Source organism: Drosophila virilis, chromosome 5, assembly GCF_030788295.1.
Source record: "Drosophila virilis strain 15010-1051.87 chromosome 5, Dvir_AGI_RSII-ME, whole genome shotgun sequence".
In the NCBI taxonomy this organism is placed as follows: Eukaryota; Metazoa; Arthropoda; class Insecta; order Diptera; family Drosophilidae; genus Drosophila; species Drosophila virilis.
Window position 1 is genome coordinate 2,825,396 of NC_091547.1, and position 26,401 is coordinate 2,851,796.

At 41.3% G+C, this 26,401-nt stretch overlaps 11 protein-coding genes across 13 annotated transcripts; 3 read left to right on the forward strand and 8 right to left on the reverse strand.

Moving 5' to 3' along the window:
* Positions 1-1,074: 1,074 nt before the first annotated feature.
* TpnC47D (Troponin C at 47D) lies at positions 1,075-2,157 on the reverse strand. The gene is made up of 4 exons (XM_002059816.4): positions 2,014-2,157; positions 1,766-1,940; positions 1,448-1,699; positions 1,075-1,202 (listed from the first exon to the last, which is right to left on the reverse strand). The coding sequence occupies exons 1-4, from the start codon at positions 2,023-2,025 to the stop codon at positions 1,174-1,176; spliced, it is 468 nt and encodes a 155-aa protein (XP_002059852.1). The 5' UTR covers positions 2,026-2,157; the 3' UTR covers positions 1,075-1,173.
* Positions 2,158-5,700: 3,543 nt separating this feature from the next.
* On the reverse strand, positions 5,701-6,330 carry Cpr47Eg (Cuticular protein 47Eg). The gene is made up of 2 exons (XM_002059817.3): positions 6,224-6,330; positions 5,701-6,163 (listed from the first exon to the last, which is right to left on the reverse strand). Exons 1-2 carry the CDS (start codon positions 6,233-6,235, stop codon positions 5,816-5,818), a joined length of 360 nt encoding a protein of 119 aa, XP_002059853.1. The 5' UTR covers positions 6,236-6,330; the 3' UTR covers positions 5,701-5,815.
* A 4,985-nt stretch (positions 6,331-11,315) lies between these two features.
* Positions 11,316-12,222, reverse strand: LOC6636492 (trafficking protein particle complex subunit 2-like protein). Its single transcript, XM_002059818.4, has 5 exons — positions 12,063-12,222; positions 11,831-12,000; positions 11,678-11,765; positions 11,539-11,618; positions 11,316-11,476 (listed from the first exon to the last, which is right to left on the reverse strand). The coding sequence occupies exons 1-5, from the start codon at positions 12,093-12,095 to the stop codon at positions 11,431-11,433; spliced, it is 417 nt and encodes a 138-aa protein (XP_002059854.1). The 5' UTR covers positions 12,096-12,222; the 3' UTR covers positions 11,316-11,430.
* Positions 12,223-12,233: 11 nt separating this feature from the next.
* Positions 12,234-12,943, forward strand: Vhl (von Hippel-Lindau). 2 transcript variants are annotated; one of them, XM_015168434.3, is made up of 2 exons: positions 12,234-12,534; positions 12,640-12,943. In XM_015168434.3, the coding sequence occupies exons 1-2, from the start codon at positions 12,379-12,381 to the stop codon at positions 12,931-12,933; spliced, it is 450 nt and encodes a 149-aa protein (XP_015023920.1). In that variant the 5' UTR covers positions 12,234-12,378; the 3' UTR covers positions 12,934-12,943. The 2 variants fall into 2 exon arrangements, with proteins under 2 accessions (XP_015023920.1, XP_002059855.1); XM_002059819.4 differs by having other exon boundaries at positions 12,234-12,943.
* Positions 12,944-13,553: 610 nt separating this feature from the next.
* Positions 13,554-16,557, reverse strand: LOC6636494 (WD repeat-containing protein 48 homolog). 2 transcript variants are annotated; one of them, XR_001449676.3, is made up of 9 exons: positions 16,351-16,557; positions 15,965-16,184; positions 14,914-15,905; positions 14,737-14,841; positions 14,540-14,679; positions 14,285-14,480; positions 14,030-14,224; positions 13,796-13,965; positions 13,554-13,732 (listed from the first exon to the last, which is right to left on the reverse strand). XR_001449676.3 is itself a non-coding variant. In XM_002059820.4 (9 exons), exons 1-9 carry the CDS (start codon positions 16,390-16,392, stop codon positions 13,689-13,691), a joined length of 2,040 nt encoding a protein of 679 aa, XP_002059856.2. In that variant the 5' UTR covers positions 16,393-16,557; the 3' UTR covers positions 13,554-13,688. The 2 variants fall into 2 exon arrangements, 1 of the variants encoding a protein (XP_002059856.2); XM_002059820.4 differs by having other exon boundaries at positions 13,860-13,965.
* Positions 16,558-16,915: 358 nt separating this feature from the next.
* On the forward strand, positions 16,916-17,726 carry LOC6636495 (uncharacterized). Its single transcript, XM_002059821.4, has one exon. It carries the CDS (start codon positions 17,093-17,095, stop codon positions 17,549-17,551), a length of 459 nt encoding a protein of 152 aa, XP_002059857.1. The 5' UTR covers positions 16,916-17,092; the 3' UTR covers positions 17,552-17,726.
* A 151-nt stretch (positions 17,727-17,877) lies between these two features.
* Positions 17,878-21,260, reverse strand: Fbl6 (F-box and leucine-rich repeat protein 6). The gene is made up of 8 exons (XM_032436320.2): positions 20,253-21,260; positions 19,975-20,185; positions 19,745-19,914; positions 19,546-19,686; positions 19,301-19,468; positions 19,008-19,240; positions 18,806-18,940; positions 17,878-18,739 (listed from the first exon to the last, which is right to left on the reverse strand). Exons 1-8 carry the CDS (start codon positions 21,258-21,260, stop codon positions 18,547-18,549), a joined length of 2,259 nt encoding a protein of 752 aa, XP_032292211.2. The 3' UTR covers positions 17,878-18,546.
* Positions 21,261-22,229: 969 nt separating this feature from the next.
* On the reverse strand, positions 22,230-23,483 carry LOC6636402 (CIMIP2 protein GA14893). The gene is made up of 3 exons (XM_002059823.4): positions 23,344-23,483; positions 22,873-23,287; positions 22,230-22,817 (listed from the first exon to the last, which is right to left on the reverse strand). Exons 1-3 carry the CDS (start codon positions 23,382-23,384, stop codon positions 22,302-22,304), a joined length of 972 nt encoding a protein of 323 aa, XP_002059859.1. The 5' UTR covers positions 23,385-23,483; the 3' UTR covers positions 22,230-22,301.
* Positions 23,408-25,664, reverse strand: LOC116650969 (NADPH:adrenodoxin oxidoreductase, mitochondrial). The gene is made up of 4 exons (XM_032436325.2): positions 25,313-25,664; positions 24,528-24,903; positions 24,299-24,470; positions 23,408-24,242 (listed from the first exon to the last, which is right to left on the reverse strand). Exons 1-4 carry the CDS (start codon positions 25,552-25,554, stop codon positions 23,587-23,589), a joined length of 1,446 nt encoding a protein of 481 aa, XP_032292216.2. The 5' UTR covers positions 25,555-25,664; the 3' UTR covers positions 23,408-23,586.
* LOC6636404 (uncharacterized) lies at positions 24,999-25,549 on the forward strand. The gene is made up of 2 exons (XM_002059825.4): positions 24,999-25,141; positions 25,208-25,549. Exons 1-2 carry the CDS (start codon positions 25,042-25,044, stop codon positions 25,294-25,296), a joined length of 189 nt encoding a protein of 62 aa, XP_002059861.1. The 5' UTR covers positions 24,999-25,041; the 3' UTR covers positions 25,297-25,549.
* Positions 25,665-25,708: 44 nt separating the features above from the next.
* Positions 25,709-26,301, reverse strand: LOC116650970 (CIMIP2 protein GA14893). Its single transcript, XM_032436336.2, has 2 exons — positions 26,143-26,301; positions 25,709-26,081 (listed from the first exon to the last, which is right to left on the reverse strand). Exons 1-2 carry the CDS (start codon positions 26,156-26,158, stop codon positions 25,816-25,818), a joined length of 282 nt encoding a protein of 93 aa, XP_032292227.1. The 5' UTR covers positions 26,159-26,301; the 3' UTR covers positions 25,709-25,815.
* Between the last annotated feature and the right edge of the window lie 100 nt (positions 26,302-26,401).

Below are 26,401 nucleotides of genomic sequence, written 5' to 3' on the forward strand. Positions count from 1 at the left end.
CACGCCCAAGCAATAGCAACATTTGGCCAATTTATTTGTTCTGGCTGCAATTCAATTATTGAGTCAACAAACTGTGAGATGCACAAAAAACGAAGCACAGCTAAAAATAACATGTAGCCGAAGATTGGATACCCTTTGATGCAACTAGCTTGAATTACAAACAAATTGGTTGTATTGTTTCTATTAGATAAAGTGGTACGATTCAGTTTAGACTGCCGAAAATACGTATCCGTTTATTATTTCATGATCACATTTTGTGAACAATTTATAGGACTCGTCGGCAAGCGTATAAAATGACAAAATTGTATTTTTTTCTTGTGACCAACAGATGTCTTGCAGCAGGCCTGCTTGCAGCCAGCCACAGCGAGAAGGTCAGCCAAGTGGCAAAGGAATTTGCAATGAAACGGTGCGTATACGTGATATATTAATATGTGTGTGTGCTGATATTAATCATACGCCGCATTGGCCTTGCCAAATTAACACACAAATGAGTTGCATTCAAAATGCAAAACGTACAATCTGATCAATCAGAGTTCAAATCAAACTCTTATAATTGCTGCTTGCGGACCTTAATTAACCCCATGACTCAGAGCCCAACTCTGATGCAATATGCCGAGAGTGAGGCAAGTGTTTGCCGCATGCTGCATACCTGTGTGCCGTGTGCTGTGTTCTGTGTTGTGCTGGGTTTTCCGTTAGCTTAAATAGTTCCTGTTTGAGAATTGATTAATTTTAGCGCAATTGTTAGAGCTCATCGTTGGCACAACCACAAGCGGTCAGCTGTGCCTGTATTTGGCTCAAACATAAAACAGTTCAGCTGTATTAGAACGAAATGGCAGCATTCACCGGCTTTGCGCGGGCACATACTTTTAGGCACTTCCTAATCTTCCGAAGAAATATCGATAAATATCGATTTTGAGAATCGTTTTATAGGGTTTATAGGCTCTTGTATAAACAAGACAGATTTTTTCTAGATTATTCCAAACGTTTTGGCGCCATTCAACTACTCTGAATAAGTCAGCATTCCAGCTGTTACATCAATCAGTTCGTCTGTCAGTCAGTCAATCCGCGCAAATATTGTTTTATATGTGTGTGTATTTTATTTAAGACCCTTGTGCATATTGTTGAGAAAAACGTAGAAATGTTTATTTGTTGTTTGGCTTGAAATCTGTGTGCTTATTCGCCCGTCATCATTTCCATGAATTCTGTAAATGAAAGAAAGAAATTTCAAAGTGTTGCGTTTAGTGCTCGGCATTAGATAAAGATACATGTATCTAGATACACACAACTAAAAATAGACGCTATACAAGGGCAGGCACAACCTAATGGAGAAGCAGCCGGAGAGGGGCGGCAAATGGTGTCGCCATGGCCAGCATTTGTTTCTGGCATGGAGCCAAAGTGCGGCACAGTATTTTGACAATTGGGAGGGGGTAGGGAGTAGGATGCTTACCATCGAAGTCGACGGTGCCGGAGCCATCGGAATCAATTTCCTCAATCATGATGTCCAGTTCCTCGTTGGTCAGCTGATCGTCCAGCTCGCGGAGAATCTCGCGCAGGCAGGAGGTTGGAATGTAGCCATTGCCCTGCTTATCGTATAGACGGAAGGCCTCGCGCAGTTCCTTCTGCATGGCCTCGTCATCCTCCTCCACAATGAATTTGGCGGCCAGCTGCACAAACTCCTCGAACTCCAAACGGCCAGATTCTAAGCAAATAATATATTGATATGATATCGTATATATAGGGTATGTTTGTGTTGATCAGCACTTACTGTCCTCATCGACCTCGTCGATCAGCTCCTCGAGAATCTTCTTGTCGAAGGGCTGACCCATCAGACGGAGAATATCGGCGACCATTTCGGTGGGTATGCTGCCAGTCTTTTGGTGATCAAAGCTGTTGAATGCCTTTTGCAGCACCGCAATTTGCTCAGGTGTCAGATCCTCATCCTGTTAATTACGCAATCACATAACCAAGGGCTAACAATTGATCCCCCAACAAATGCCATTCCCGAAAACTCACAATGTTGTCCATGTTTTGAGTTTTTCTGCTCTGCCTTTGTTCTTTACACAAAAGATCACCGCTGACGACTGTGCGCCCAATTGAATTAGTTCCTTATTTCTTCATCTGCTCAAAGCACTAAGCACACCCACACGCACACACACACACACAGAGAGAGAGACACACACACTCAGACACACTCACGTCACTGAATGCTGCATTCCAAAAGTAACAAGCTAATTTATGGTTTTCAACAGTATTTCGAAAATAAAAGTACGCAGAACACAACAAAAAAGCCAACACACACTCGCACACACACACACACACACGCACAGAGGCATTTTTCAAATTTTATTTCATTTTCGAAAAACACTGTAAAGTCATCGAGCATTTGGCGGTGTTTACTTTGCTGCCGACCACCAGCTCACCAGCAAGAGTAATAAGTATTTTTTTGTAGTGGTTTGCTAAGCTTAACGTGGAGAACAATGATTATATTTATACACTACACTGCAAGAAAACTGACAGAGGAAAGCAAAAAAGATGTTCGTTTTTTGGCTAATAATAAAGAGTTGACTTGAATAATTTTAATTGCAATTTCAATAAAATACTGAATACGCTCTGTTTAATACTATTTCTTAGAAGTTTGACAAAATGGGCAGCACTTTCTTTTCTAGCCTTCCATGTTATTTAAATAGTTTCTTTTTTGTCTGTTAAATGAATGCATAATCGATATATGAATATGGGAATGTGAAACATTTACGTTTTTGGATCATATGATATTGAGCTAACGTGATTGATTTTAATGATAATTGTCCTCATCAGTTTGCCAAAATGGGCAGCACTCTCTTACAGCCGTTAAAAATTGTATTTAAATAGTTTTTATGTCATGTTGAATGGAACACACGAAATGTTTGCTTTTCATATGCATAACAACATTTCTAACAGTGCATATTATAATGGCACGCGATTTTAATTGAATTACAGGCACAATTGCTATTTCACACTTTGATTTACTGTGAGAATCGATCACCGAGGCGGCACACACACCAATTTATAAGCACGATCATTTCATCGAATTATCAAATAACTAACCGTATCAATTAATTCGTTTCACACATTTCTTAAAAAAAAAAAAAAGAAATCCAGATTTTCCCCAGCGATCCGCCCACACAGAAGGTGGGGCGAGGTCCAAAGACAATTTTATAAGCGATTCGAAAATTTTTGTATTTTTGCGACGCGTTTCCTCATTTAAAATTAAATTCTAAACGGCAATAAGTATTATTAATGCCTGTTTTGTTTTATGGCACAAGTAAATGGGTCTTAATTGATTTATATCTGGCATTTAAATATTCAATTTTTTTTTTCGACTAAATTAAAGTGCGCAGCGTCCGCTAATTGGGATATATATGTCGATATATATACCTATATATTTAAGAAATTTGGAAAAGCAAATGGGACAACTTGCTTATGAATTATGATAGCTACCGCTAGAGAAAGCTGACAATAATTTTGACGTCATTTTGACATATTGACCATTTGTTTTATTTTGTTTTCAATGTGCGGCTAAAATATTGCGCCAATAACTCAGCTAGAAATAAAGATTGCCTTCACGATTCTATATACTCTTTTGCATAATTACTTGAAGCTGTCCTCCATGGTCACTTTACGCAGATAGCTAGCCTTTAACTAATTGCAATTTAAGACTATTTCTGCCAAGAAAAGTTGAAATGTTATCTTATGACACCTTTGGTAGAAATAGTGTTAATCTATTTATAGATTTATTAACTGCGTCTTATTGGCACGTCCTCCATGGTCAGTTTATTGACTTAGTTTGAAGCTGTATTCAAGTTGTTTTCTTTTTTTTTTCACAGCTGAGCGCTCTCTTGATGGACAGCGTCGACATCTGCTTTGGCATAGGTTGACGTCTTGGCATCTCGTCTGCTCTCTGCTTTTGATGGAAAATTAGTTTTCGCTTACACTCTGTCAATATTTGCCATGCTCGGTTTCTGATGCAATTAGCTGCTACGTGTTTTGGAAAACCAGAACAAGAGTTGTTTGTTCTTTTGACATTTGGCGACGGCAACGGCGACGGCGAACTTCAGCTTCGAGTTGTTATTACCTTGATCGTCGCGCGGATCACTTTTACAGCAGCTGCCAGCAGTGGCTGCGGAGCTCCTCTTCTTGGCCAGCTAATTGATGGCATTCACTTTGCCAGTCGCCAAATGCTAAAGCATGCAACTACTTGAATATTAACTCATCGTGCTCAAGGGCCAACAAATTTACAGCTCATGTTAATTGGTTTACACAGCAAACACATACAAAATTTATTTATTTTTTTTTTGTATGTTATTAATTTTAAAATAATAAATAGAATAAAATGTTTTCGAGCCGTGCCTACAAAACTGTTGCCTACTTTTCAACCACGAAAACTGCATTATTTTATTTTTATAATAAATAAATAAATAGCTCTTTATTAAAGAGAGCGTAACGAGGAGGCAAACTGAAAGCATAGCAAATGGTCTTTAATTTCTATTAAGAATAAATTAAAGCACAAGGCCGCAGATCGAGACCCAAATACAAAATGAAATCAAAAGTCAGGCAAAATTTTCGGCAAAACAAATATTTAATATGAATTTAATGAATGTTTGGCACTGAAACCAAATATCCCATGGATGTATACCCTCGTAAAGGGGGTAACATAATTTAGACATAAATTATGTAATGCAAAAAACCTCATGGGGTAAACATATACTAGAACAGAATCAATATACATATAGACTATATATATATATAGCTGATATAGACATGTCCTGCAGTCTGTCTAACTGCTTCTATGCGAGCTAGACTCTTTTTTGTTTTTTATTCAATCTGTTTATATTGCTTTAAAAATAACACACATTCTTATGCTACTCTCATAGTTCATTTCTGTTGCAGATAGTATAAAGAAAGAAAGATAGTGCCAAGAGAACAAAGACTAGGCTCTTGTAAAATCAACATTTTTGTTGTCCACGTTATTTTAACCAATTATTCTCACATACCTGCAAAGCCCATTTATAAATGTTATATGTTATCAATAAATATATAATAGATAAATATATATTAAATAAATAAAATATATATAACAAATATAATATATAATAAATATTTATTACTCAATGGCCGCAAGCCGCAAGGGTATTTAATCTTCAGCGTGCCGCAGTTAACCTTTATTGCCTGTTAGCACATACGTCCGTCTGACTGTCCGTCCGTCCGTCAATCTGTACGTCTGTCTATCTGTCTAACTGCCGACCACCTAGGGTATGTATATGAATTTCAGCTATTTGTGCGTATCAAATTTGACCCTCATTTGCATATGCGACGCAATATTTTGTGTATAACTTGTTTTCTGGCACTGGCAAACAAAACGGAAATCAAATAATCTAAGAAATATGGTATATATACAATTGCATATGCTTAACATGTTCATTATCATATTGCTTGGGGGGCAAATTAATTGTGCATCCCCGAAATAAACAAAAAAACAAACAGACATTGAGATGTGAATTATAATTAGATACGTTTCGCATCTATGATCAGCAATAGAGACAAATGGTTGACCATAAGATACCCAGTATTTTGCAACTCGCATCAATAGCATAAAGGGTATATATTATTCTGATCTGGTTTCTGTGTAAACTCGCAATCCGAAAATGTCAAAAGCCCGAGACATAAGAGAAATATTATATATCATATTTTTGAACTCGCAATCGAAAGGTTGTTGTTTGTTTGTTTTTTTTTTTTTTACATATTTATGCTTTTATTGTTAACAAAACGTAGCTTAGTTTTATTCATCGCTTTTTGGATGAGCTGCGATCCATTCGAGTGCCCTTTGGATTGCCTCTGGGATTGGTGGTGGGGTTGGCAGAGCGGGATTGGCAGAAAGAACTTGGTAGCCGTTTTCGTCAGCCACGTATTGGAGACTAACTTGTTCTCCCTCAGGAGACGTCCAACCCTGGTCACCCTTCACCTCCCATATATCCTCTCCCTTCAGTTTACCTTCTTGCGCTACTTTCACTGAATTGTCCAACTCATAGGCAAATTTGAAGTCGTTAACGTTGACCTCCTGTTCTCTCTTTAACACATTAGCATTCTCATTGGCGCAGGCCAATGCCACCAGGCAGGCGAGGGCGATCTGTGAAGACAAAGGATTTGTTTTATACTTTGCTTGATTTAAATTTGAGGGCTAACTCACAATGAACTTCATGTTGTTTGCGGAAAGACTTGGAAAGACTTACTGATACCAGCTGTCTGGTTAGTCAAAGCTTTTATACGTTTCGTCTGTGGCGCTAGGAATGTTTGATTATCATTAATTATGTAAATATATTATTATTTTCAGTACAAATGAATTTTTAAACACAATTTTTGAGTGTGTCTGTCTATAACTGCCTTACCACGCAATACACATGCCGTTTGATCTCCTCGATACTCGTTTGGTTTATAAACATAACAAGTTCGCAGCATTAAAACAAGCGGAAATTGATACATATGCATGACATATACTAATTATCAACTAGATAACATGCATATGCGTCATAAATAATATTAATTAAATCGTTAGTCGCTTGAGATATTCTAATTTGTCATAGATCCAAATACCCTGGTTCTTTTCTTTATACACAACTTCACGCTAATAAATATATCTTATTATCGACAAGCAAATTGATTTCTCCAGAATGTATAATTCTGTGAGAGGTCAATTCTTAAAATTAAATAATGTGGCTAAGCAGCTCTCGAGTAATTTTGACTCGAGTTTCGAGTTGCTAGGCAAATATAAATTTGAGTCCCCAACCAATCGCCGGTTGGAGCCTCAACTTTTGCAATTGCCCTCTACGTCTGTTCAGACACCTACGACTTTCTTGTCTCTTCCTAGCAACTTGGAGGTATCTCCAATGTTGTCTTTATCGCCTTCTCCAAGCGACTGTCCAATTACCCCGGCTTCAAGCCCTCTACTTGACCCAGTAGAGCCCGTACTTGATTCCGTCCTAATTAATCAAACTGCCTCAGCCCCGTCAGCTCCTGGCCGCAAAGGTAGACCTGCGCGCAATCTTGCGCAGATTGTTAAAAGCAATCATTGTGCCTCGTTAGCTCCTCCAACTCCTGTATTACCTACAGCCCCATCAGCGCCTACTTTAACGGTAGTTGCCCCTCGTAGGCAAGTTTTTGTGTCTCGACTTTCGTCGGACACCACTTCTGAGTCATTGGCAGCCTATATTGCTAGCAAATCTTCTGCTAGCGTGTCAATAACTAAATTTAATTTCTCCACCCCTCGTGAAATATCATCATTCAAAATAAATGTTTCACATGATATGTTCCCAATCATTTGTGATCCCAAATTTTGGCCACCACACATGATTGTTCATGAGTTCAAGCCTAAAAAGCGTAACCAGCCTGTCACCCTTCCAGTCCCTTCAATACAGGGTACCATTTCTGCCCCAAAAAACTAGCTTCATCTTCTGACCAAATCTTTATTCATTATCAGAATGTCAGAGGTCTCACTTCAAAGCTGAAAAATCTTTTTATTGCCAGCACTTCCTTCGATTCGGACATAATAGCATTTTCAGAAACATGGTTAAACTCAACCATATCTGATTTTGAGATATTACCGAATAACTTTATTTTGTTTAGAAATGATCGGCCGACTCGAGGTGGTGGGGTGTTAATTGCCGTTAAAGCCACTCTCCAGTCTGAACTTTTCTGTTTTAGTACGCCTACTGACGCTGAGATTGTCTCAGTTAAGGTGTCTTTTCCTACACGGAATATCTATGTAACATGCTCTTATGTCCCACCTTCTTCTGATATCCAAGTTTATATGAATCATATTACTTGTATTAAAGAAGTTTCTTCACACGTGCGGGATAATGACCTATTATTGGTGTTGGGTGATTTTAATTTGCCGAACATCTCTTGGTCATTATTCACTGCTGAAAATTATCTAGTGCCCTCAGCACAGCACGATTTTTTAGACTGCATGCTTGATCTTTCGTTGTTTCAAATCAATTCAATTTCTAATCATATGAATAGAACACTTGACCTTGTATTTGTTAACGACTACCTTATTTCTAATGTGTCTAGGTCACCTCCTTTATCTCTTCCTGAGGATGTCTATCATCCAACTTTAGAGATTGCAATGCTAAATTGTAATCCTTCCATTTCGTGCTCATCAGCCAATAAGCCCCGCTATTGCTTTCGCAAAGGAAATTATTCCTTGCTGAATCAGCTTATTTATTCAACCGATTGGTCTTTCTTATATGACTCAGTTGATATGAATACAGCTATTAATTCTTTTTATATCACCCTAAACTCCCTCTTAGATGTGTGTATTCCTAAGTCAATTCCTTCGACTACTTTTTCAAAACCACCCTGGTTTACTCCCAGATTATCACACCTAAAAAATGTAAAATCCAAATATTTTAAAAAGTTTAAAAAGTCTGGTTCGTGTACAGACTTGGCTAAATATTCCATAGCCAAGTCGAACTTCTTTCTTCTTAATTCTCAATGCTATGAGAATTATCTAATTCGTTGTAAAAGGCAATTCGCCCGAAATCCGAGACAGTTTTATAATTTTGTAAACTTGAAGCGTAAGTCTTCAAGTTTGCCATCTTCTTTTTTTCTTGGGATGGATAAAGCTAGCAATGACACTGATTCTGCTAACCTCTTTGCTAATTTTTTCCAATCAACTTACTCTTCAGTCTGTCCTAATACTAATTCTTACCCTTATACTATTTCCTCCGCTAGTTCTATACCTCCCCCCATTATTTCACACTCCTCTCTCCTATTAGCTATAAACTCTCTAAAATCTTCTTACTCTCCTGGGCCGGACAATATTCCTAGTTGTCTACTCAAGGAGTGTAGTTCTTCCCTTTTCTATCCATTGCTAAAGCTTTTTAATCTATCCCTTGAAACTTCTGTCTTTCCATCTCTTTGGAAAGAATCTTATATCATTCCTCTTCACAAGAAAGGTGGGAAGTCTGATATACAAAATTACAGGGGCATTGCAAAACTGTCTGCTATTCCTAAATTATTTGAAAAAATAATCACTTCGAATTTGCAGCATTTCTGCAAATCAGTTGTTTCCCCTGTTCAACATGGATTCGTAAAGAATCGGTCAACTACGACCAATCTGCTTGAGTTTACTTCCTTGGTAAATGATGCTTTCCTTTCGAAAATGCAAACTGATGTCATTTACACTGACTTCAGTAAGGCGTTTGACTCTGTGCACCATGACATTTTACTTTTTAAACTTGACCGAATAGGTTTCCCTCTGTCCCTTTTACTTTGGATTAATTCTTATTTAAAAGGTAGGACCCAAAGAGTAATACTGAGGTTGACTACCTCTAAAAGGGTTCACGTTACTTCTGGTGTTCCTCAAGGTAGTCATCTTGGACCTTTACTCTTTACACTTTTTATAAATGATCTTCCCTCTGTTATATCACATGCTCGTGTACTCATGTATGCGGACGATGTCAAACTTTTTCTATCATACACCAACCCCCTACATCATTCTCGTCTACAAGACGATTTGAACGCTATGCAACTTTGGTGTTCGGCCAATCAACTGCATCTAAATTGTTCAAAGTGTATGTTTATGACTTTTAATCGTACTACACCTTATCTTGTCAGTTATACAATCGACAATATCCCTTTGCAACGTATACTAACAGTTAAGGATCTAGGCGTTATTTTTGATTCTAAACTCTGTTTCAATCTTCATATAGATACCATTGTTAATGAGGCAAAAGGTGTACTTGGATTCATTAAACGATGGTCTAAAGAGTTTAACGATCCTTTTATAACAAAACTTCTGTACATCTCTCTTGTTCGCCCTATCCTTGAATACTGCTCTTGCATCTGGTCTCCACAGTATATCAACAGCCAGGATCGTATTGAATCTGTTCAGAAGCAATTTCTGCTTTTTGCCTTACGAGGTTTAAATTGGGACCCTAATCTTCGGTTGCCGTCCTACTCCAGCAGACTGCTTCTTCTCAACCTTCCGTCGTTAATCAACCGTAGGACAATTCTCGGTGTTGTCCTTCTACATAAGTTGATTATTGGCGACATTGATTCTCCTTTTCTGCTAGGGCGTCTTCAATTCTCTGTTCCGGCTAGACCAACCAGAAATTATCGCCCCTTATTACTATCTACGTGCACAACTGATTACGCTATGCACAATTCTTTTCGCGTGCTATGTAAAAATTATAATAGTTTACATCACGTTTTCTCTACCGAACTGTCTCTACCCCTAATAAAATCGTTGCTTTCAGGATACCTTCGGGAAGTCGCTGACCATTCCCAGCTATGAGCAGGGGCATAGCTAGCCGGACAGGCTGAAAAATTTTCCCCCACCGTGTCGGCGATTTCCCATTACTTTTCTCTTTGTCCTATCCACTTAACACTCTTTATCTAACTTACATTGCTTTACTTTATTAACAATTTTCTTACTTTCTTTTTTCCTATTTATTGTATTTTCTTTATTAATATAGCAAATTAAGATTATTTTTAATTTCACTTGAGATCACTTTTTTCCTACTTACAACCTTCTGCTTAGATGTAGGCTCTAATAGCGTCACTGACAAAATTAGCTGTGAAAAGGGGCACAGCTGGCCGGACTGGCAAATAAAACACCTCCATCGGTCGGTGATGCTATTTAGAAAATTGTATCCTTTAACTAGGCTTTTAGCATATAATTATATTATACAATTTTGAATAATGAGGAAGACACTCGTTTTGTCGACCATTAATAAATAAATAAATAAATAAATTACCAATTACAACATGTATATTTGACATAATATTATTATCCAATAATCGAACTCTTAAGCTTTTCTTCACATGTAGTGTATCAATTTAGTCGTGTTGAATACAACTATTATCGTTTTTCCGCCCAAGACATTTAATTTGCATTCAATTTTTGGCATCGTCTCACGTGATCAACAGGTTTTTAAACCGTGCACTAATGTGTGAATTTTTTTATATTTAAATATGATGTTTATTAACATTTTATTTCAACATCTTTTCATTCGAATTACTGATAATTTGTCCCATGGATCAGACTATAATCTGCTTTGCATAAATTAAAACTGACCTTGACTTTCAAAGATAACAACTTATTGAAAGAATTTCTTTTTTTACAAATTTATAGCTATTTACATATGCATATTCATAGATAAATCAATTTGTAAACTTTTCGGGATGTTCAATAAAAATAGACACAGATATGACTAGGCTTGGTTTCGACATGCTGATATGTCTGGCACTACAATTTTTGCAATTGTTTCAATTTTGAGTTGAGTTTTCTTTAACAGATTGTTTATTTAGCAAGTTAGTTGGGTACAAATTTATATGATCGTTTCTAGGGGAATACGTCGCGTTGGTTAATAAAATAAATACCTAATCTTAACGTTAAGCATTGCCGCTCATAAGCTTCTGCACTGCTCGATCAAATTTTCTGCAAAAAAACAAAATGGTAAATGATATAAAAGAAAAACATTTGATGATTGAGTCATTTACTTGGAGCTCAGCTGCTCGCCCGGAATGTAGAATGGATTGCAAACAGCGTCCGTATAAAGCATATGCAAATTGCGAAATATCTGCAAAACACATAATTAGTTTACGAGCAGTCACAGCTTCCAAAATCACTTGCACATACCGCACGCACTTCGTTCTCCCGCAATGCGATGTTGCTGGAATCGATGACAACTATAAACTTGACCCGTGAATTGGTGACAAAACCGTAGCTAAAATGAAACAGTGCTCTTTTATAGATTTTGGTGAGGCATGCGTTTTACATCACTGCAGTTACATTTTATGATTCTCTGTGGAAAAGAGCAGGCCCAAGTAGAGTTCCTTGGACTCGGGCGCACCCTTGCCCACAAGACACTTTTCTTCAACCACATCGAGTGCTGCATGTACATGATATTGCAGATCCAACTCCCGTTCCAAATCGGATGTGGCCAAGTACAATGGCGCATTCTAAAAAAAAGCACAATTCACGTTTTTAGGCATATGAATATTACAAATTAAGCATAACTGACGTCTTTGCCAATCACAGCAATGCAAAATGCCATTGTTTATTCCAAATCTCGCCTAGTTTTGTTTTTATGTGCGTTTACATTGACCACCAGCTGTTAATATCCGGCAGAGCTGCCAACTCGTTAGAAACTGTCCGAGTTCTGTGTGAATTGCACCGGGCAAACTGTGAATGACAAGTATAGAAGAAGATACATACAGACACTTGTACGCTTTGAGCAAATTGAAAAAGCAAACAAACCAAAATAGAAAACAAATTTAAATTTGAATTGTTTTCTTTTTTAAACCTTACTATATGATCGAATAAGCACTCGTCTCAATATGGCGATGCAGATTGCACGCAACAATCGCGAATGGGGCGAACACCTACGAGCAATGCCCCAGGAAGAAGTCGAGGTCTACGTGCTGTTTGTCAACACAACAAATCGCACATTGGATTTGTACTGGGTACGCGATCCGGACACGGAAAACATTCAGGTAACATTAAAGCCGAACGAGGGAGTGCCCGTAAATACGTATAATACGCACATTTGGTTCTTTCGCGATTATTATACTGGCGAACGTATGCATGTGCGGTCGCAGCGTTTGTTTTTTCCTGTGCGCATACGCGTGCCCAGAAATCCGCAACAGCCGGAAGATCTGTGCGATGTACGAAGCCAAATCCTGATACACTTTCCGCTGCGCACACTGAAGGAGAACTGCTTGTGGCTCATTGTCAGATGGCTGAAGCGTACCTACGATGCACCACGAGAGTACATCAATAGCTACATGATACCTGTAACACTGAAGCAACAGATGCATATCTTGCTCAACACCATCGAGGCCTACTGCAGCCAGGCGAACCAAATGAGGCGGCGCATGAGAAATCGTCGGTAGAGAGAGGCGCGATATCGTCACGAATATAGAATTATATATTAAGTGTTAGTCATAATTTGTGCTCGTTTACTCTATGAAAGGAAAGGAAAGCCAAGCTTGATTTCCAAATAATTTAATATGATTTTGATTGATTTTTGTAAGTTTTTTTTCTCTTATTTTCACTTATTTACAAATTGGCTTGCATATGAGATTATATGTTTTCTACAATTGCATTGTTTCCTTTTTCTTTTACCATATAACAGATTACTTAGAATTATATGTATTATGTATTTAATAAGTAAACAAACGTACATACAACATATATATATACATCTATATATATATATATATATGCATCGATCTCTAGCTGCTTTATGAAACTGTTTATAGACGGGCGTTTGCTTGTTGTATTTATGTTCGTTTATGCAAATGGTATGTATAAAAGTGTGAATACGGTTTTATCCAATGTTATGAACGGCTGCAGGCTCCGATATTTGATCTATATATATATATAGTTTATGTAAAACTCACTTTATTCCTAAACAAAAACATAACCATTTGCGTGCATTTAGTGTAAGTGTTTTGGACAAATCCAAATTGAATGTTGTTAAATGAATTGATAGAATAAAAAAGTCGAAAAGTACATACAAAAAACAAATGTGTTTGATCAATTTTAGCCCATTAAATAACAAAGAAACATAAAATATTGAAATCACATGCGTCTGTGGAAAGCAACGCCTTAGGTAAAGCACAATACTCTGGTAGCTGAACCGCACTCAATACTTGCGAGTCACGCGCTCCAAGCTATCACCGATTGAACCTATTGGGTGGATAAACACAACTAACTATTAGACTATAAAATAATTATCATCATAAATCTCACTGTGTGTTTGTGTGTGTGTGTATGAATTTTGTGTTGTTGTGTTTGCAAATGTTGTATTATTTACCATCAAAGTTAAAGTTCTGCTTTGTTTTATATTGAAATGTTAAATCAGTCGATTGCTTCCATATAAAATGACGCACTGTACGCAGATCCATATTCGGATCAACGATCTGAGACAGATAAAACACATTAGCTAAAAATGTAAACCGTATGCGGTTTTATAGTTTCACTTACCACATCGTTGCACCACAACTCTATGCGCTCCTCCGCTGGCAGCTGAGATCCCTCCGAATTGGCATCGCTTTGACTATTTTGTAATGAGTTATTAGCATTGCCGCCGCTAGGCGTTGTCTCTGCATTAAGCACCTTCTCCAGCACATGCTCGCATACCTTGCGACACTGTATAAACTCGTTGGCCACCAGGCGATCCTGTTCACGCAAACCAAATAGTTATATTAAGTTAACATTTCGTTAAAGAGTTGCTCATACCTTTTTGGTGCGCTCGGGCTTGGTCATTTGTGGATGTGGCTGCAGGAAGAACGGTATTTTTAGGAATTTGGGTATATTTCTTTCGATCACAACGTCCGTCACCCATTGCGGCGCCGTCTCATGGAGCAGTGTGCTCTCACTGTCGCCCGCAGCATCGCGCACCAGCAGTCGACACACGGTGCGTCCACCCACCTCACTACAAAATAAACGATGATCCAAGGATTAAACAAGTTTAAGTCTTGGATTTACACTCACCTAAATATGACAGGTGTGTGTTTGGGCACTTGAAAATAGCCATTGCCGCGCACGTCGGGCTCCATTTCATTTGGCGGCATACTGTGGGGCGGAGTCCAATACTCTAGCAGTGCCTCCAAAAGAAGCTTTCCATAATTGATCTGCAAATATATATATAAAAGATTATATGCTCTGTCTACATAAGCTAAGGTACATACTTTGATCTCTGTTGTTGGATCATCACATTCAGGTAGGCCGGCTTCTATGGATACCCAAGCCGCAAAGCAATCAACCTCCTCTTGACCTAAAACTATCGTTGGCATCTGTGCAAACCAAAGAAAGTTAATTGATTAGAATATTTCTAAATGTGATCAATGGTAAATAATGAAACGTACGCCGGTTTTTAAATCAACAGTAAACCAATTTGGAATGTAGACTTGTTTGTTACGCTTCTTCACTTCCTCTTCGTAGTCGACGGGACCCAGTTCTTCTTTTTTGATCACACGTAGCACGTCATAGACCACAACCTGATCCTGTGAGTCTTTTGTTATGATATAGCGTTTATCGTTTAGCACCGTGCATTCCTTGATCGCCGCTCCACCTTTAATGCACGCCAGCTCTGTGCCACCCATTGTCCACTGTGCATCCATGCCCCCAGAGCTGAGCGTGCATCTGTCATACATGGGCAGCTTCCAGCAACGTATATCCGAATTCCAAGTAGTTGCCCATACACCTGTTTTATCGATATTATAGCCCAAACTGAGCACTGGCGCCTTCTCCTCACATACAAGCATCTTGTTGCTGGGATTGCGCATTTCCGTTACAATTATATTTCGATCTCTGCTGCCCGAAATAATGTACTGGAAATTCTCGCTCATAAGCAACGACCACACGCCCTCCTTGTGGACGTGTATCGTTTGTATGCAACGCTGTTGGCCCAAGTTCCACACCTTGATTGTGCCATCAGAGCTGCCGGAGACAACCTGATTGCCATCCGGTGATACAACGAGGCAGCGTACGTTCTCTGTGTGGCCGCGCAGCTTCATGCTGCGCATGCAAGTTCGCGGATCCCATATGCGCAATATGTTCTCCGTGGACCCGCTGACAATAACGGTTCCGGAGGGATTCATGGCCAGGCTGTATATTGAGTCCTTCGAGCCTGTCAGACTAGAGGTTGTAACGGTATTGTTGCTGGCAGTTAAAGCTGTTAGCGTATTCACATCCCACAAAAATATGGCCTTATCCAGGCCTGCACTGGCAACTTGTTCCCGATCCTTGGCATATGCCAGCGCCTGCACATAATCGCGATGCGTGCGCAGTGTGGACATGCAAAAGCCTTTGTGTGCATTCCACACCTTCACAGTGGTATCACAGCTGGCGCTGATCACTGCAAAGAGAGGTCGATTAGCTAGTTAAAAGCACTCGAACTTCACGAATGGGACTTACAATTTCTGCCGTTACAGCAGAGCACAATGTCGTTGACCCAGTCGTTGTGATGCTCCATAGATTGTATATACTTATCGTTGGATTCCGTGCGTGTGTTCCAGACCCGTATAATGGCATCTCGACCCGCCGAATACAACTTGCCATTGTTGCTATCCAATTGCAGAGCGTTAACGCCATTCCGATGCTGTTTCTCCTCCGCGTCTCGTATCACAAAGGAAACCTGGAAAAAATTAAAAAAAAAAAAAAAATGAACAAATACCAAGCAGCATGAATACTCGTAATTCAATTAAGGGCTGTGCCCAAAAAGTCAGGTAATCTCGTGCGTTACTTACGCCAGCGGCACCTCCATGCCATAAACCCGGTGTTTCTTATTGGGGTAAACTCACCTGCATTTTTTTTCTGGCCTGGCAAGTTTTGTGCGTCAACATGTCTTACACGGCACGAGCTTAAGCTGTCGTTGTTGCGTGTATTTTGTGTTATCTTCACGTGATTGTTGTGTACTGCTGCACATTAAATACGCGCATTAATTAATTTATTATCCTAGCTGCAAAAAACTCAACACTATATGCTTTTCGGCCAATGCACGATAATTTCTGTAAGCGATAAATTGTTATCGAAATTTGTTGATATAAATACATTAAATTGTTTTCGACTATGTGGCAGCGCTATGACATCAAGTTAAGCAATTTTAAATTGTCTGTAAGGCCGTTGAAATAATTGTAAATAAAAAAAACTTGAATTCCAACTAAATCACTTAAAATTAAATGAGCATATACATATTTGTATTATATTTTCAAGCAATATTACTGACATCCCTGCAATTGCAAGCAAGAAAGTTGCCACCATGTTTTATATTACCGGCTATTGATGGTTACACACGCATTTTGTATATTTATTACTGTAAGCACACGTTGCCTATTTAGTCAGATAATGAAAACAAAGCTTGAAATAACTTTACACAAGAATTCCTACTAGAAACAATTTATTTATTTAGATACCATCGACACAGGCTAAAAGCAAACCGGCACAATAATCTTTAATTGCGCCACTTGACAACACTGTCTGTTCTTTACATAACTGAAGAGAGCAACACTTTTTGCATTTGTAGCATCCAAAAAATTTCACACAATGGCTAGCACACAGAATAAAGACGCCTGCACCATTTGCGAGAAAGTTGGTCTAAGACCCCTGACCAAAGACAACGTATTCAACTATTACATACCACTGCACGGTCTCGTAAGCTATGGAGCCCTTAGCGTCAACGTCATGAATCCCCAGATTGTGCCGAAACTATTACCCAAAAAGGATCTGACGAATGTATTCCTGATTTCCGCAGTCGTTGGAAGTGCCTTCTATATTTACGGCCGACCACACTTAAAGGACATTAAGAACAACAAACGCGGAGCGTATGCATTGCTTGCAGCTACGCTGTTTAGCATGGGATCGGTACTGGCCTGGGCACTGATCAAATCCGCGTTGCCTAAGGACAACTCGCTGCTCGCCACGCTAGCCGGCTTGGGAACAGGCGCCGCCATTGTCAAAATTGGTACGGACTACATTCATGACCTTGACAAGCTGAAGAACTAAAACAAAAGTTGATGGCTACCGAGACGGAAATGGTAAAGGCGATTTATGTTGTATACTAGTTTTTGTAAAGTTGCAGACATGCCCACGATTATAATACGCTCATAGTTTAATAATGTGCAAAATATTTACGTACGCAACTTAAATAAAAATTTAATTAGTGACAAAAGTAACTAAATGTAGTACTCGTTTGGGATTGGCCAGGAATTCATTGAATTTACTCTAAAGACTGGCTCAGAATATTAAAGTTTTTTTTATTTAAAATTAAATATACCTTTAATTGCCTTCTCTTAACTGCTAATAATGCTTAACAATTGAATTGTTTTATATATGTGTGTGTGTGTGTGTGAAATCGTTCAATATGTATGCTAACTACTATTTTCGATTTCAATAAAGTTTCTTAAGCGCCAAATACTTATTTACAAACTTGATCTGGGTTAAAACGTTCTACAAATTGCCTTAGCGGCATTGAATTGACGACTACTACTATTTATTGTTAATCATGTTGTTTTGTTTTGTTTTTGTATTGCAAAAGCATACAAATTACGTTTAAACTTAATCTTAAATATGCATACATACTTTACAAACATACAGTGGTCATTAGTTGCTTATCTACGCTCTAATCAATATATGCAATACAAAAAAAAATCATCTAAACATCACTGTATATATTTACGATTTGTTTCAACGTGCTTAATTATCCCGTTGAAATTCGAAACAAATAAATTATAAGATACATATTGCATTTACAAAACACAAGGGTGCGGCCTAGAAACAATATAAGCATGATTGGAAGATGCGAAGCGATTTCGACTATTACATTATTGTGGACAGTCCCACAAACACTGAACGCTTTGCCTAATCTTTAAGAATGCAACAATTTTAATTACATTCAAGCTGCCAGCTAGCAGCAATTACATTCATTTCGTTTCAAGTTGTTGTTGCCGCCGCCGACACAGCTTTCAATATATAATTATTGCACCCTCCTGTAGTCCATTCTACTGCACTTTTAATTGCACACCGAGCACCTCGCGCAGTTCATGCAGCTCCTGTGGTCCCTGCATAAGGCGCTTAACGCCACGGGGCAAGCCGCGGCATGATGCAAGATTTATTGAGCTCATGTGCACACAGTTCGTGAGTATTTCCTTAACCGCCTCCTCAGATACTGATGAGCCGCATAGATTTAAGTGACTGTTAAAAGGCAAAAAAATTCAGTTTCAATTGAGCATTAAATAATTTCGAATATAGTTCACTTACGCCAATGGAGACTCGCTGCCTTTCTCAGCCAGTGCGCGCAAAGCATTGTCTATGGGCTGCTGGACGTTAGCCCAGGCCAGATCCAGTTCGATTAGACTATGCGCCCATTTGGACGCAATAAGTTCCAGACCCGATCTGCAAGGAACATAGATATATTATTATATTAAGTTCTGTTCTGAATTCTATGCATGGCCCCACTCACCCCATATCACGGGTGACCGAGCAGCCGGAGAGAAATAAATGCTTAATATCCCAGGCTGGCAAACGTATTAAGCTTTCGTGCGTCAGACGTGTGCAATTGCGCACATCCAGTAGCTTTAACTTAGAGCTACTCTTTAATATACGTTGTAGATGGTCATCACTTATGATGCGGGATTCATCGGTCAAAGCTGCCACGGAGAGCTCCTCTAGATTGGGAAAACCTGGCGAGTCCATCTGAAAATCAAAATGTATTAATTAAAAGGTTTGGCAATAAAGTCAACCATCAGTACTCACAATCTCCTGCATGCTGGCCGTACTCGGCGTTATGTGGGAGTTGGTGACACGCAGCACCTTAAGCTTCTGGCAACCATGCTGCAGCTTCTCGATGTACAGCACGCCGTGCGATGTAGCTTGTGTGGTTACGTTTGAGAGATCTAGGAGCGTCAAATTTGGACAATGCGTCTGCGAAGAGAAAAGGTTAATGGCAACATTCATTAATACAACTGTCTCAAATAAAAGTAAAAAATTGTTTTCCGCACCGCAAGTACGCTGACAATATTGGGAATTCCAGCTAGACGGTTGTGTGCCAAGTAAAGGTGGGTCAAGCGACTGCCCATGGTCTGGAGCGCATTGCAAAGTGAGTTAACGCCAACAGCGCTCTTGCTAGCATTCATTTCGACCTGTAAAAGCGTTTTAAAAATAATTTACAAAGTATTCTATCGTACTTTACTGACTTACATTAATTGAGCTTAAGTCTAAGCGCTGTAGCTTTTGCATATTATCGACAAGATACGTCAAATGATCCGATGTGAAGCCTTTCCAGCCAGATAGCGTGATGCCCGTCAGATTTGGACAGCCAGTGGAGAGCTTTGCCAGAAAGCAATTGATGTCTGATATCTTCCAATTGGCTGTAAATCAAGAATTAAGTTATAATATCAACATGTAAAGAAGCCTGCGCGGATACTTACAGACATTTAATTCGGTGCAAGCACTGCAACGATTGTCCACAAACCATTTCAGTTTAAGTTCCGTTCGGTACTTTTCCTTAATCCAGGTGGTCAAATCCATGGTGCGCCATAGCGTTGGTCTCAGCGAGACCTGTCGCCACAGCGAGCACACACGACCCAACCGAAATAGGGTGGGCAGGCAGCCCTCCTTATCGACAACATGTTCAAAAATCTGTAAGCATTTATGGAAAAAATTACCATGGAGTTAACAGAATATCTCTACTATGCTGTTGACTTACACGAAAGAGCACTTCTTCAGGTAACTTATGGCCCCAGGCACTCTGCTCAACCGGCTCGCTGTCCGCTTCTGCCGCCTGCTGAGCAGAGGCGTTTGTTGATGTCCTTTTCTGGCGCTCGCCGTTGTTGCTGCCCCCACCACCCTTCTTCTTGCGCGGCTCATACTCACTCTCGTCGCTGTCCTGTTGTTGTTTTGGTTTGCGAACGCGCTTGCGTGCCGGCTTCGCTGGCGCTGGTGGCCTTGGGGCCGGCGCAGAGACCACTGGCAATTCTGATGATCCAGCAGCCGCATCGGACTTCTTAATGCACAGCTTGATGCCAACTTTGTTGTCGCTGATTTCGCTCTCGTACATGGGCAAAGCCTTTGGCTTGCGCGCACGTGACGCTCGCGGCGATGTGTTGGCTGACTTGTTAAGTTTCTTATTGAGCGCCGTTACCAGCGGTTTGCCCGACTTTGGTATGGTGCCATTAACAACAGCTGTTGCCTTATCCAGTTCCAGCTCCAGCTCCTCCTTCTGCGTTGCTTCCTCTTTTGGTGCTAACGTTGGCTGCGGCTGCTGTTTTTGTTTTTGCTCTTGTTGTTGCTGATCTGCTTCTCCCGTAGGCGACCGCTGACCCTCAGAAGCCGGCGAGCATGAGGTCGATGTGGCCGTATTTGTTTCATCCGTTTGTGTTTCCGACTTGGGTGGTGATAGTATATTCTCGGGTATAGCTGCTGCAGCCACTGTGCCACTTGACGCTGCAGTCGGTGTTGCACTCGCTTCGGCCGCCAGCAGCTGTGGCGGCGTCTGCGAAGGTGTCGACGGAGTCAGCGTATTGATGTCCACTGTGGTTGCCGTGGAGCATTGCTCGCTTTGTGCCTGCACATTATCCGAGTCCATTGGTGCTGCATCAGATGTGGTATCTTTGGATTCTTTGCCGCTGGCCGTAGTAGCAGCATCCACTTGCTGCTCCTCACTCTGCGCTACATCGCTTGTGGAGGACTCCTTCGTCGCTTCACTCATTTCCATACGGATTTTCTGCAATGGAAATTGGTGAAAGGTAAATATGTGCATCCATTATAGCGGCCGGAAAATCGATGCAAAACAAACTCAACCCATTTTGGCGGTTTTTCCCAGTTCTCTATACGTTCTCATTCTTGAGCGCTCTCCCAAACTCAACATGCCAGTCGTAAATCTCACCTTCTACAACAAATTACATATGTATTTTTTTGTTTTTATTTTTATTCGTTTGTTCGCTTTTAATAAACAAGTTGCGGTAGGGTCGCACCGACACGTCGGTTACCTGCTTGCTAAGAGCGCTTCGGTGCCCAATCAGGTCGCTTGCTTTGAACCAAGCTTCACAAACAATCTTATCGCATGCTGATAAGTAAATTTTCGGTAATTAGTTTTTATACATACAAATCTCAAAAAACATGTTGATTTTTGACTGCCAACCAGGCGATGCACTCATATGCCTCGCGCTACAATTGCGTGCAGGGTGCAATAATCGGCATTCAACTCACCACTTGAAGAGAGGTAGGTACACAAATGTATGTTATCTCCGTACACGACTGCTTGACTCGCTTGCACTCACTGCGGTACTATATCAGTGCTCCGGTGTGAACAGTGCGGCACTATGTGTGTGTTTGAACTGTTCGATTCGGAAGAGATTTTTTCGGTTGGCGTTCATGGAATTTTTTACGCGTTTTGCTATCAAAACTTAAGTTTTTACATTTTTGCCAAGCACTAGAGGCACTGAACACTTATTGATCACGGCATTGACAACGATTCACGCATATGAAACATCCCAATTCAATGAAAACTTATTTTAATCAACTGCAACGACGTAGAAACGAGAGCAGCAATGTTGTTGTCGTATCGATACGCGACATCGATAGATTAGTTTCTACAGTGAGTGAGACCAGATTCGATAAAGAATAAAATGTAAAGTCAGGCAAGAACCGCCTTAAGTCCAAAAATACAACTTTATGTTTATCAGTTTTTGGATTTTTAAATTGCTTTATATTATTGAAGCCGATTCCGAAAATAAACAAATTATTTGAACTGCTTTTAGTATTCGTAATCCAAATTCGCAATCTCTGGCAAAAGAGTGAGATCTTTGTGAATTTCAAGCCAGCGCTTAGCATGATATGAGGTCTTTCCGAATGTTCGCCCGAATTTGTACATATTTCCAGGCACATGACCGGCATAGCTGGGATTCATGCCATGATTGTTATGATAAATAATAAAGTGTCCCACTGGCGGACACTTTATGGCGGGTGTGCTCAGGTCCTGGCCGCAGCACCACGAATCCCTCTTCCTCTTATACATATAGTCCGAGAAGCTGCAGAGTGCATTATGCGTGAGCACCTTGCTGGGCTCACCGAACCGCGTCACAGCCATGGGTATGTGGGCAGCATAGCCATTGATGATGAACTTATCCGAGTCATCATCATCTAGGAAGTGGGGCGAAGTGAACTTACTGTAGCGTAGCTTCTCTGTCGTTGGCGGGCACTTCTCCTCCTTGATGCCCTTACTGACAGGCGTAACGGGTATCAGGGGTGCGCGATAATGCGAGTGCGGCAGCTGCAGGATGAGGGCATAATTAAGATTCTCCACACAGTTTCTTAGGGCTACTCACCAGTCGCTCGTTTAGTTTGTGCTCGAACAAGCCGCGGCCACTCTCGAGCAGATCACGATGGCGCAGCGTGCGATTCTCACATCGGTACAGCTGCATCAGGGTCTCGTGCTGAGCCACGCCCGCGGTGGCGGCAGCAACGTAGCGTTTGCCCGTCTGCTTGAACATGTTGGGCACAAAGCCCGCATAACCAGGTATTATGGGATGGCGATAGACGGAGTCGACAAACTCCTCGCGATCGCTTAAGATCTTCAACTCATTCTCGGTTGGGTAATCCTTGAGATCGGGCTTAGCGTGTATGGGCGCGACAATCAGCTCGGGCGCATGATTACTGCAAGGATCAATGAGCAGCGTGTGCGTCTGTTTGCCATAGGTTTTGCCAACGCGATCACGATTCTCCGGACAGTGTCCAGTATAACTGTGGACAGGATGCTGAGACAGATTCTGCGGTAGTGGGCATAGAGCGAAGCTTACCCTGGCACCAAGTGTGGCTCAGGTGTTATGGATGTTTCCATATTTTAACAGTATATACAGAAAATTTGGAAATAAAACTTTATACTTAGAAAAATTTAACTACAACATTGATGTGCTGTTTAAAATATATACAATTATATACAGTGACAACTTAAAAGATGCTATACTGTTTCGCTTTGGCATCCATGTTGGGTTAATGAATGTAAAATTTAACTAATGCCAATAGTCCCTCAACCTAGTTTATCAGACGCCAGCAATGCGCAACATTTGCTCAGTGCTAACAATTTTCTCGCGCGGCTTGCCCTTGGCCTTGCCCGCCTCGCTTTCGTGTTGGTCGATGCGACGCCAGCCTTCCCAGTTGACAATGCGCCTGCTGCCCGGCTCAAAGCCAGGCTTTGCTGAGGCTGTGTCCACAGCTTTGTTTGCAATATCATCGCAGATAGTTTTGGCCACGGCGAAGGCGCCATTCATGGTGGTCAGAATGACACCAGTGGGTCCAGTGCACAGCCAGCCAGCCACATACAGGCCAGGCTCCACAGCGTCGGATTCGCCGGGCTTCAGCACACGGCCCTGGCGATTGCATACATGACCACGTTTCGGATCAAAGTTGATGCCAGCATCGGCGCAACTGGATTTATAGCCAATGCTGCGTAGAATTAAATCGGCTGGCAGCCGTTCGGAAGCCTCAGTGGCGACTGCTGCCTCGTTCTCCTGCAGCTCAGTTATGCTAAATTCCATTTCATTTGCCGCAATGGCTTTGGGAGCGCGCAGAAAGATGGGCAGGAATTGCTTGCCATTTGCTGCAGCCCTGGGCTTCCTCTGTTCGCCCAGACTCTTGAGCATCAGTTCAGTTAGACGCCTTCGTGGTCGCTGCAACTTGTCCACCTGCTCGGCAATGCCTGCGAACAGTCGCAGTTTAGATGGAATAGGGATTGTTACCTTTCATATACTTTACCCGTAAAGTCCGCTGCACGCCAACAAGTCTCGACATTGGGCAATTTGAGCATCTCGCGCAGCTCTTTAATCGTGAAGGCCGCCTGCAGCGGACCACGTCGACCCACCAGGTGTACACGCTCCACCTTGCTGCGCGCCAGTGCCTCCAAGGCATACTCCGTGGTATCTGTTAGCTGTGTGAAAAGAACCCAAGATCAGTTTAGCTCAGACCCCTTTTAAGGCAAACATACCTTCAGGGTGTCGATTGGACTTAGCAACATGCGTGCCACATCAACGGCCACGTTGCCCTGGCCCACAATCGTGACGTCACGTCCGCTCAAGTCCGGCTGCAGCTGCTCGGCGCCGGGCAGACCATTATACCAGGCTACAAATTTTCGCGCCGATATCACATGCGGTGCCTGCCGCTCGTTGTCCAGCTGCAGCTCCCGATCCTGATCCGCGCCATAGGTGAGCAACACGGCATGGTAGCGATCCCGCAGCTCCTGTAGGCTCACATCCTCGCCGAGCGTTACGTTGCCAAAAAAACGTAAACGCGGATGCTCCGCCGTCTTCGTAAACGTGTTGATGACATTCTTGACCTCCGGATGATCGGGCGCAACTCCAAAGCTGGAATGTCGAGATTTGCATAATGGCAATAGTCATTAGTCGATAAGTGTCTGTGTAAGCCAGCGAGCAGCGAACCATTATATAAATACGTCCTACGCGATTGCCACACAGAACGCACTTGTCACTCATCGGCCCAAGATGTGGACGGCTGCTGCTCTGCTTGTGCTGTGCCTGTTTTGCCAGCTAACGCTTGTGCCCGCGACGCCTGCGCCCATATGGAGTCTCGACCAGGTGGGCTGTAAGTAGCCGCAGCTGCAGCTCCTTTGTCATGTCATTTAATTCCTGCCTTCTGCTTCTCCTTCAGCTTACTTTAATGGCATCTTTCGCTCTATTGTTGGACCGCTTTTTGGGTTTGGCAACGACGATGCCCGCAATACAACCCCCAGCAATTAGTTTATATGCAGCTTACCGCACCAATCCGAACGGCACCGGCAGCTTCTCCACGATGTCCACGGTGCAGTCGCTCAGCTGCTTGAGCAAATATTGTGCCGCATAGAAACCCGCTGGGCCGGCGCCCACAATGCAAATTCGTTTGACTGCTGCTGTTGACTGTTGCACATTTTGGTATTTAATTGCACTTGTACTCAAATTACAGCTGTATATATTTAACAATTTATGTCGGGAATATACAAAACTACGCGTGAAACTCATGTTTGTCTTAGGAGAAAGCTTCGTAATGCTGAAATGGCACAAACCAAAACATAGCGCCAAGTGTGACCGTTCGCATGCGAGCGCAAAATTTTGTACGTGTGGCAGCACTGGCCAGCAGCTAGGCGCTAAATTTAAATTAACTGCAGCTAACATATATGGTAACTTGTATTTTATTCAATTTTTAAAATACTTAATATAATTTATAACGAGCTTATGCAGCTTGGAATTTTTGTTCCTAGATATTGCTTCGAGTTTTTTTTTTTACTCATGATGCAGGGCCAGCCAGCGTTTGGCGTCGACGGTAGAACGCCCAAAGGAATGCCCCACGTTATATATCTCGCCGGGCACATGCCCACCGTAGCGTGGCAACAAACCGATCACCCGCGGATATATAACGCCGTTGGTAGTCGCAAATGAGCGTCCAATGCCAGCGCTGCGCACGGGCACCCACTCGACGCTGCGCCGAAAGTACATGTCATCCTTTGGATTGCACCAGCCGCCCGACGGCAGATAAAAATCGAAACCACCTGGAAATATGAGACAGGCCATTAGACGAACATTATTATACACAGATAAAATTATACTCACGATTCGAATAAGCCATTATGGATTATATAAATATATATATATAGTTGTAGACGATCTGTTGCTCGAAAATGATTTGTAGAAACTAAGCGTATGGAAAATGCTACGAGCTGACGGAAGGAGCTTCGACAAAATGATTTATTTATTTGCCATGGCAACGACAATGTTTATTGGGTGCCGACAGTTCATAAAGTTAGTTTGGGGGGTGAGAGCAGGCTGCAAAATTGTTAGGAGGCCAGCAACAAGTTTTGGCCAAGTCACG

Excerpts from the sequence above, each read along its gene's own strand:
- LOC6636495 (XM_002059821.4), top strand. The coding sequence starts at position 17,093 with ATGGCTAGCACACAGAATAAAGACGCCTGCACCATTTGCGAGAAAGTT.
- Fbl6 (XM_032436320.2), bottom strand. The coding sequence starts at position 21,260 with ATGGAAATGAGTGAAGCGACGAAGGAGTCCTCCACAAGCGATGTAGCG. Across the intron at positions 19,241-19,300 it reads CGGCCAGCATGCAGGAGATT|ATGGACTCGCCAGGTTTTCC; the intron begins GTGAGTACTGAT and ends TTTGATTTTCAG. Across the intron at positions 18,740-18,805 it reads GGCAGCGAGTCTCCATTGGC|TCACTTAAATCTATGCGGCT; the intron begins GTAAGTGAACTA and ends GCCTTTTAACAG.
- LOC6636404 (XM_002059825.4), top strand. The coding sequence starts at position 25,042 with ATGTGGACGGCTGCTGCTCTGCTTGTGCTGTGCCTGTTTTGCCAGCTA. Across the intron at positions 25,142-25,207 it reads GAGTCTCGACCAGGTGGGCT|CTTACTTTAATGGCATCTTT; the intron begins GTAAGTAGCCGC and ends CTTCTCCTTCAG.
- LOC6636492 (XM_002059818.4), bottom strand. The coding sequence starts at position 12,095 with ATGGCATTTTGCATTGCTGTGATTGGCAAAGAC. Across the intron at positions 11,766-11,830 it reads TCCACAGAGAATCATAAAAT|CTACGGTTTTGTCACCAATT; the intron begins GTAACTGCAGTG and ends GTTTCATTTTAG. Across the intron at positions 11,619-11,677 it reads GGGAGAACGAAGTGCGTGCG|ATATTTCGCAATTTGCATAT; the intron begins GTATGTGCAAGT and ends TGTGTTTTGCAG.
- TpnC47D (XM_002059816.4), bottom strand. Across the intron at positions 1,700-1,765 it reads CGACGAGGTCGATGAGGACA|AATCTGGCCGTTTGGAGTTC; the intron begins GTAAGTGCTGAT and ends TTATTTGCTTAG. Across the intron at positions 1,203-1,447 it reads CGGCACCGTCGACTTCGATG|AATTCATGGAAATGATGACG; the intron begins GTAAGCATCCTA and ends TTTCATTTACAG.
- LOC6636494 (XM_002059820.4), bottom strand. The coding sequence starts at position 16,392 with ATGTTGACGCACAAAACTTGCCAGGCCAGAAAAAAAATGCAG. Across the intron at positions 14,680-14,736 it reads ATCCAACAACAGAGATCAAA|ATCAATTATGGAAAGCTTCT; the intron begins GTATGTACCTTA and ends ATATATTTGCAG. Across the intron at positions 13,966-14,029 it reads AGTTGTGGTGCAACGATGTG|ATCGTTGATCCGAATATGGA; the intron begins GTAAGTGAAACT and ends TATCTGTCTCAG.
- LOC6636402 (XM_002059823.4), bottom strand. The coding sequence starts at position 23,384 with ATGGAAACATCCATAACACCTGAGCCACACTTGGTGCCAGG. Across the intron at positions 23,288-23,343 it reads GAGCCACACTTGGTGCCAGG|TTATACTGGACACTGTCCGG; the intron begins GTAAGCTTCGCT and ends TCCTGTCCACAG. Across the intron at positions 22,818-22,872 it reads ACAAACTAAACGAGCGACTG|CTGCCGCACTCGCATTATCG; the intron begins GTGAGTAGCCCT and ends CTCATCCTGCAG.
- Vhl (XM_002059819.4), top strand. The coding sequence starts at position 12,379 with ATGGCGATGCAGATTGCACGCAACAATCGCGAATGGGGCGAACACCTA.
- LOC116650969 (XM_032436325.2), bottom strand. The coding sequence starts at position 25,554 with ATGAGTTTCACGCGTAGTTTTGTATATTCCCGACATAAATTGTTAAAT. Across the intron at positions 24,471-24,527 it reads GTCCAATCGACACCCTGAAG|CTAACAGATACCACGGAGTA; the intron begins GTATGTTTGCCT and ends CTTTTCACACAG. Across the intron at positions 24,243-24,298 it reads GCGTGCAGCGGACTTTACGG|GCATTGCCGAGCAGGTGGAC; the intron begins GTAAAGTATATG and ends GACTGTTCGCAG.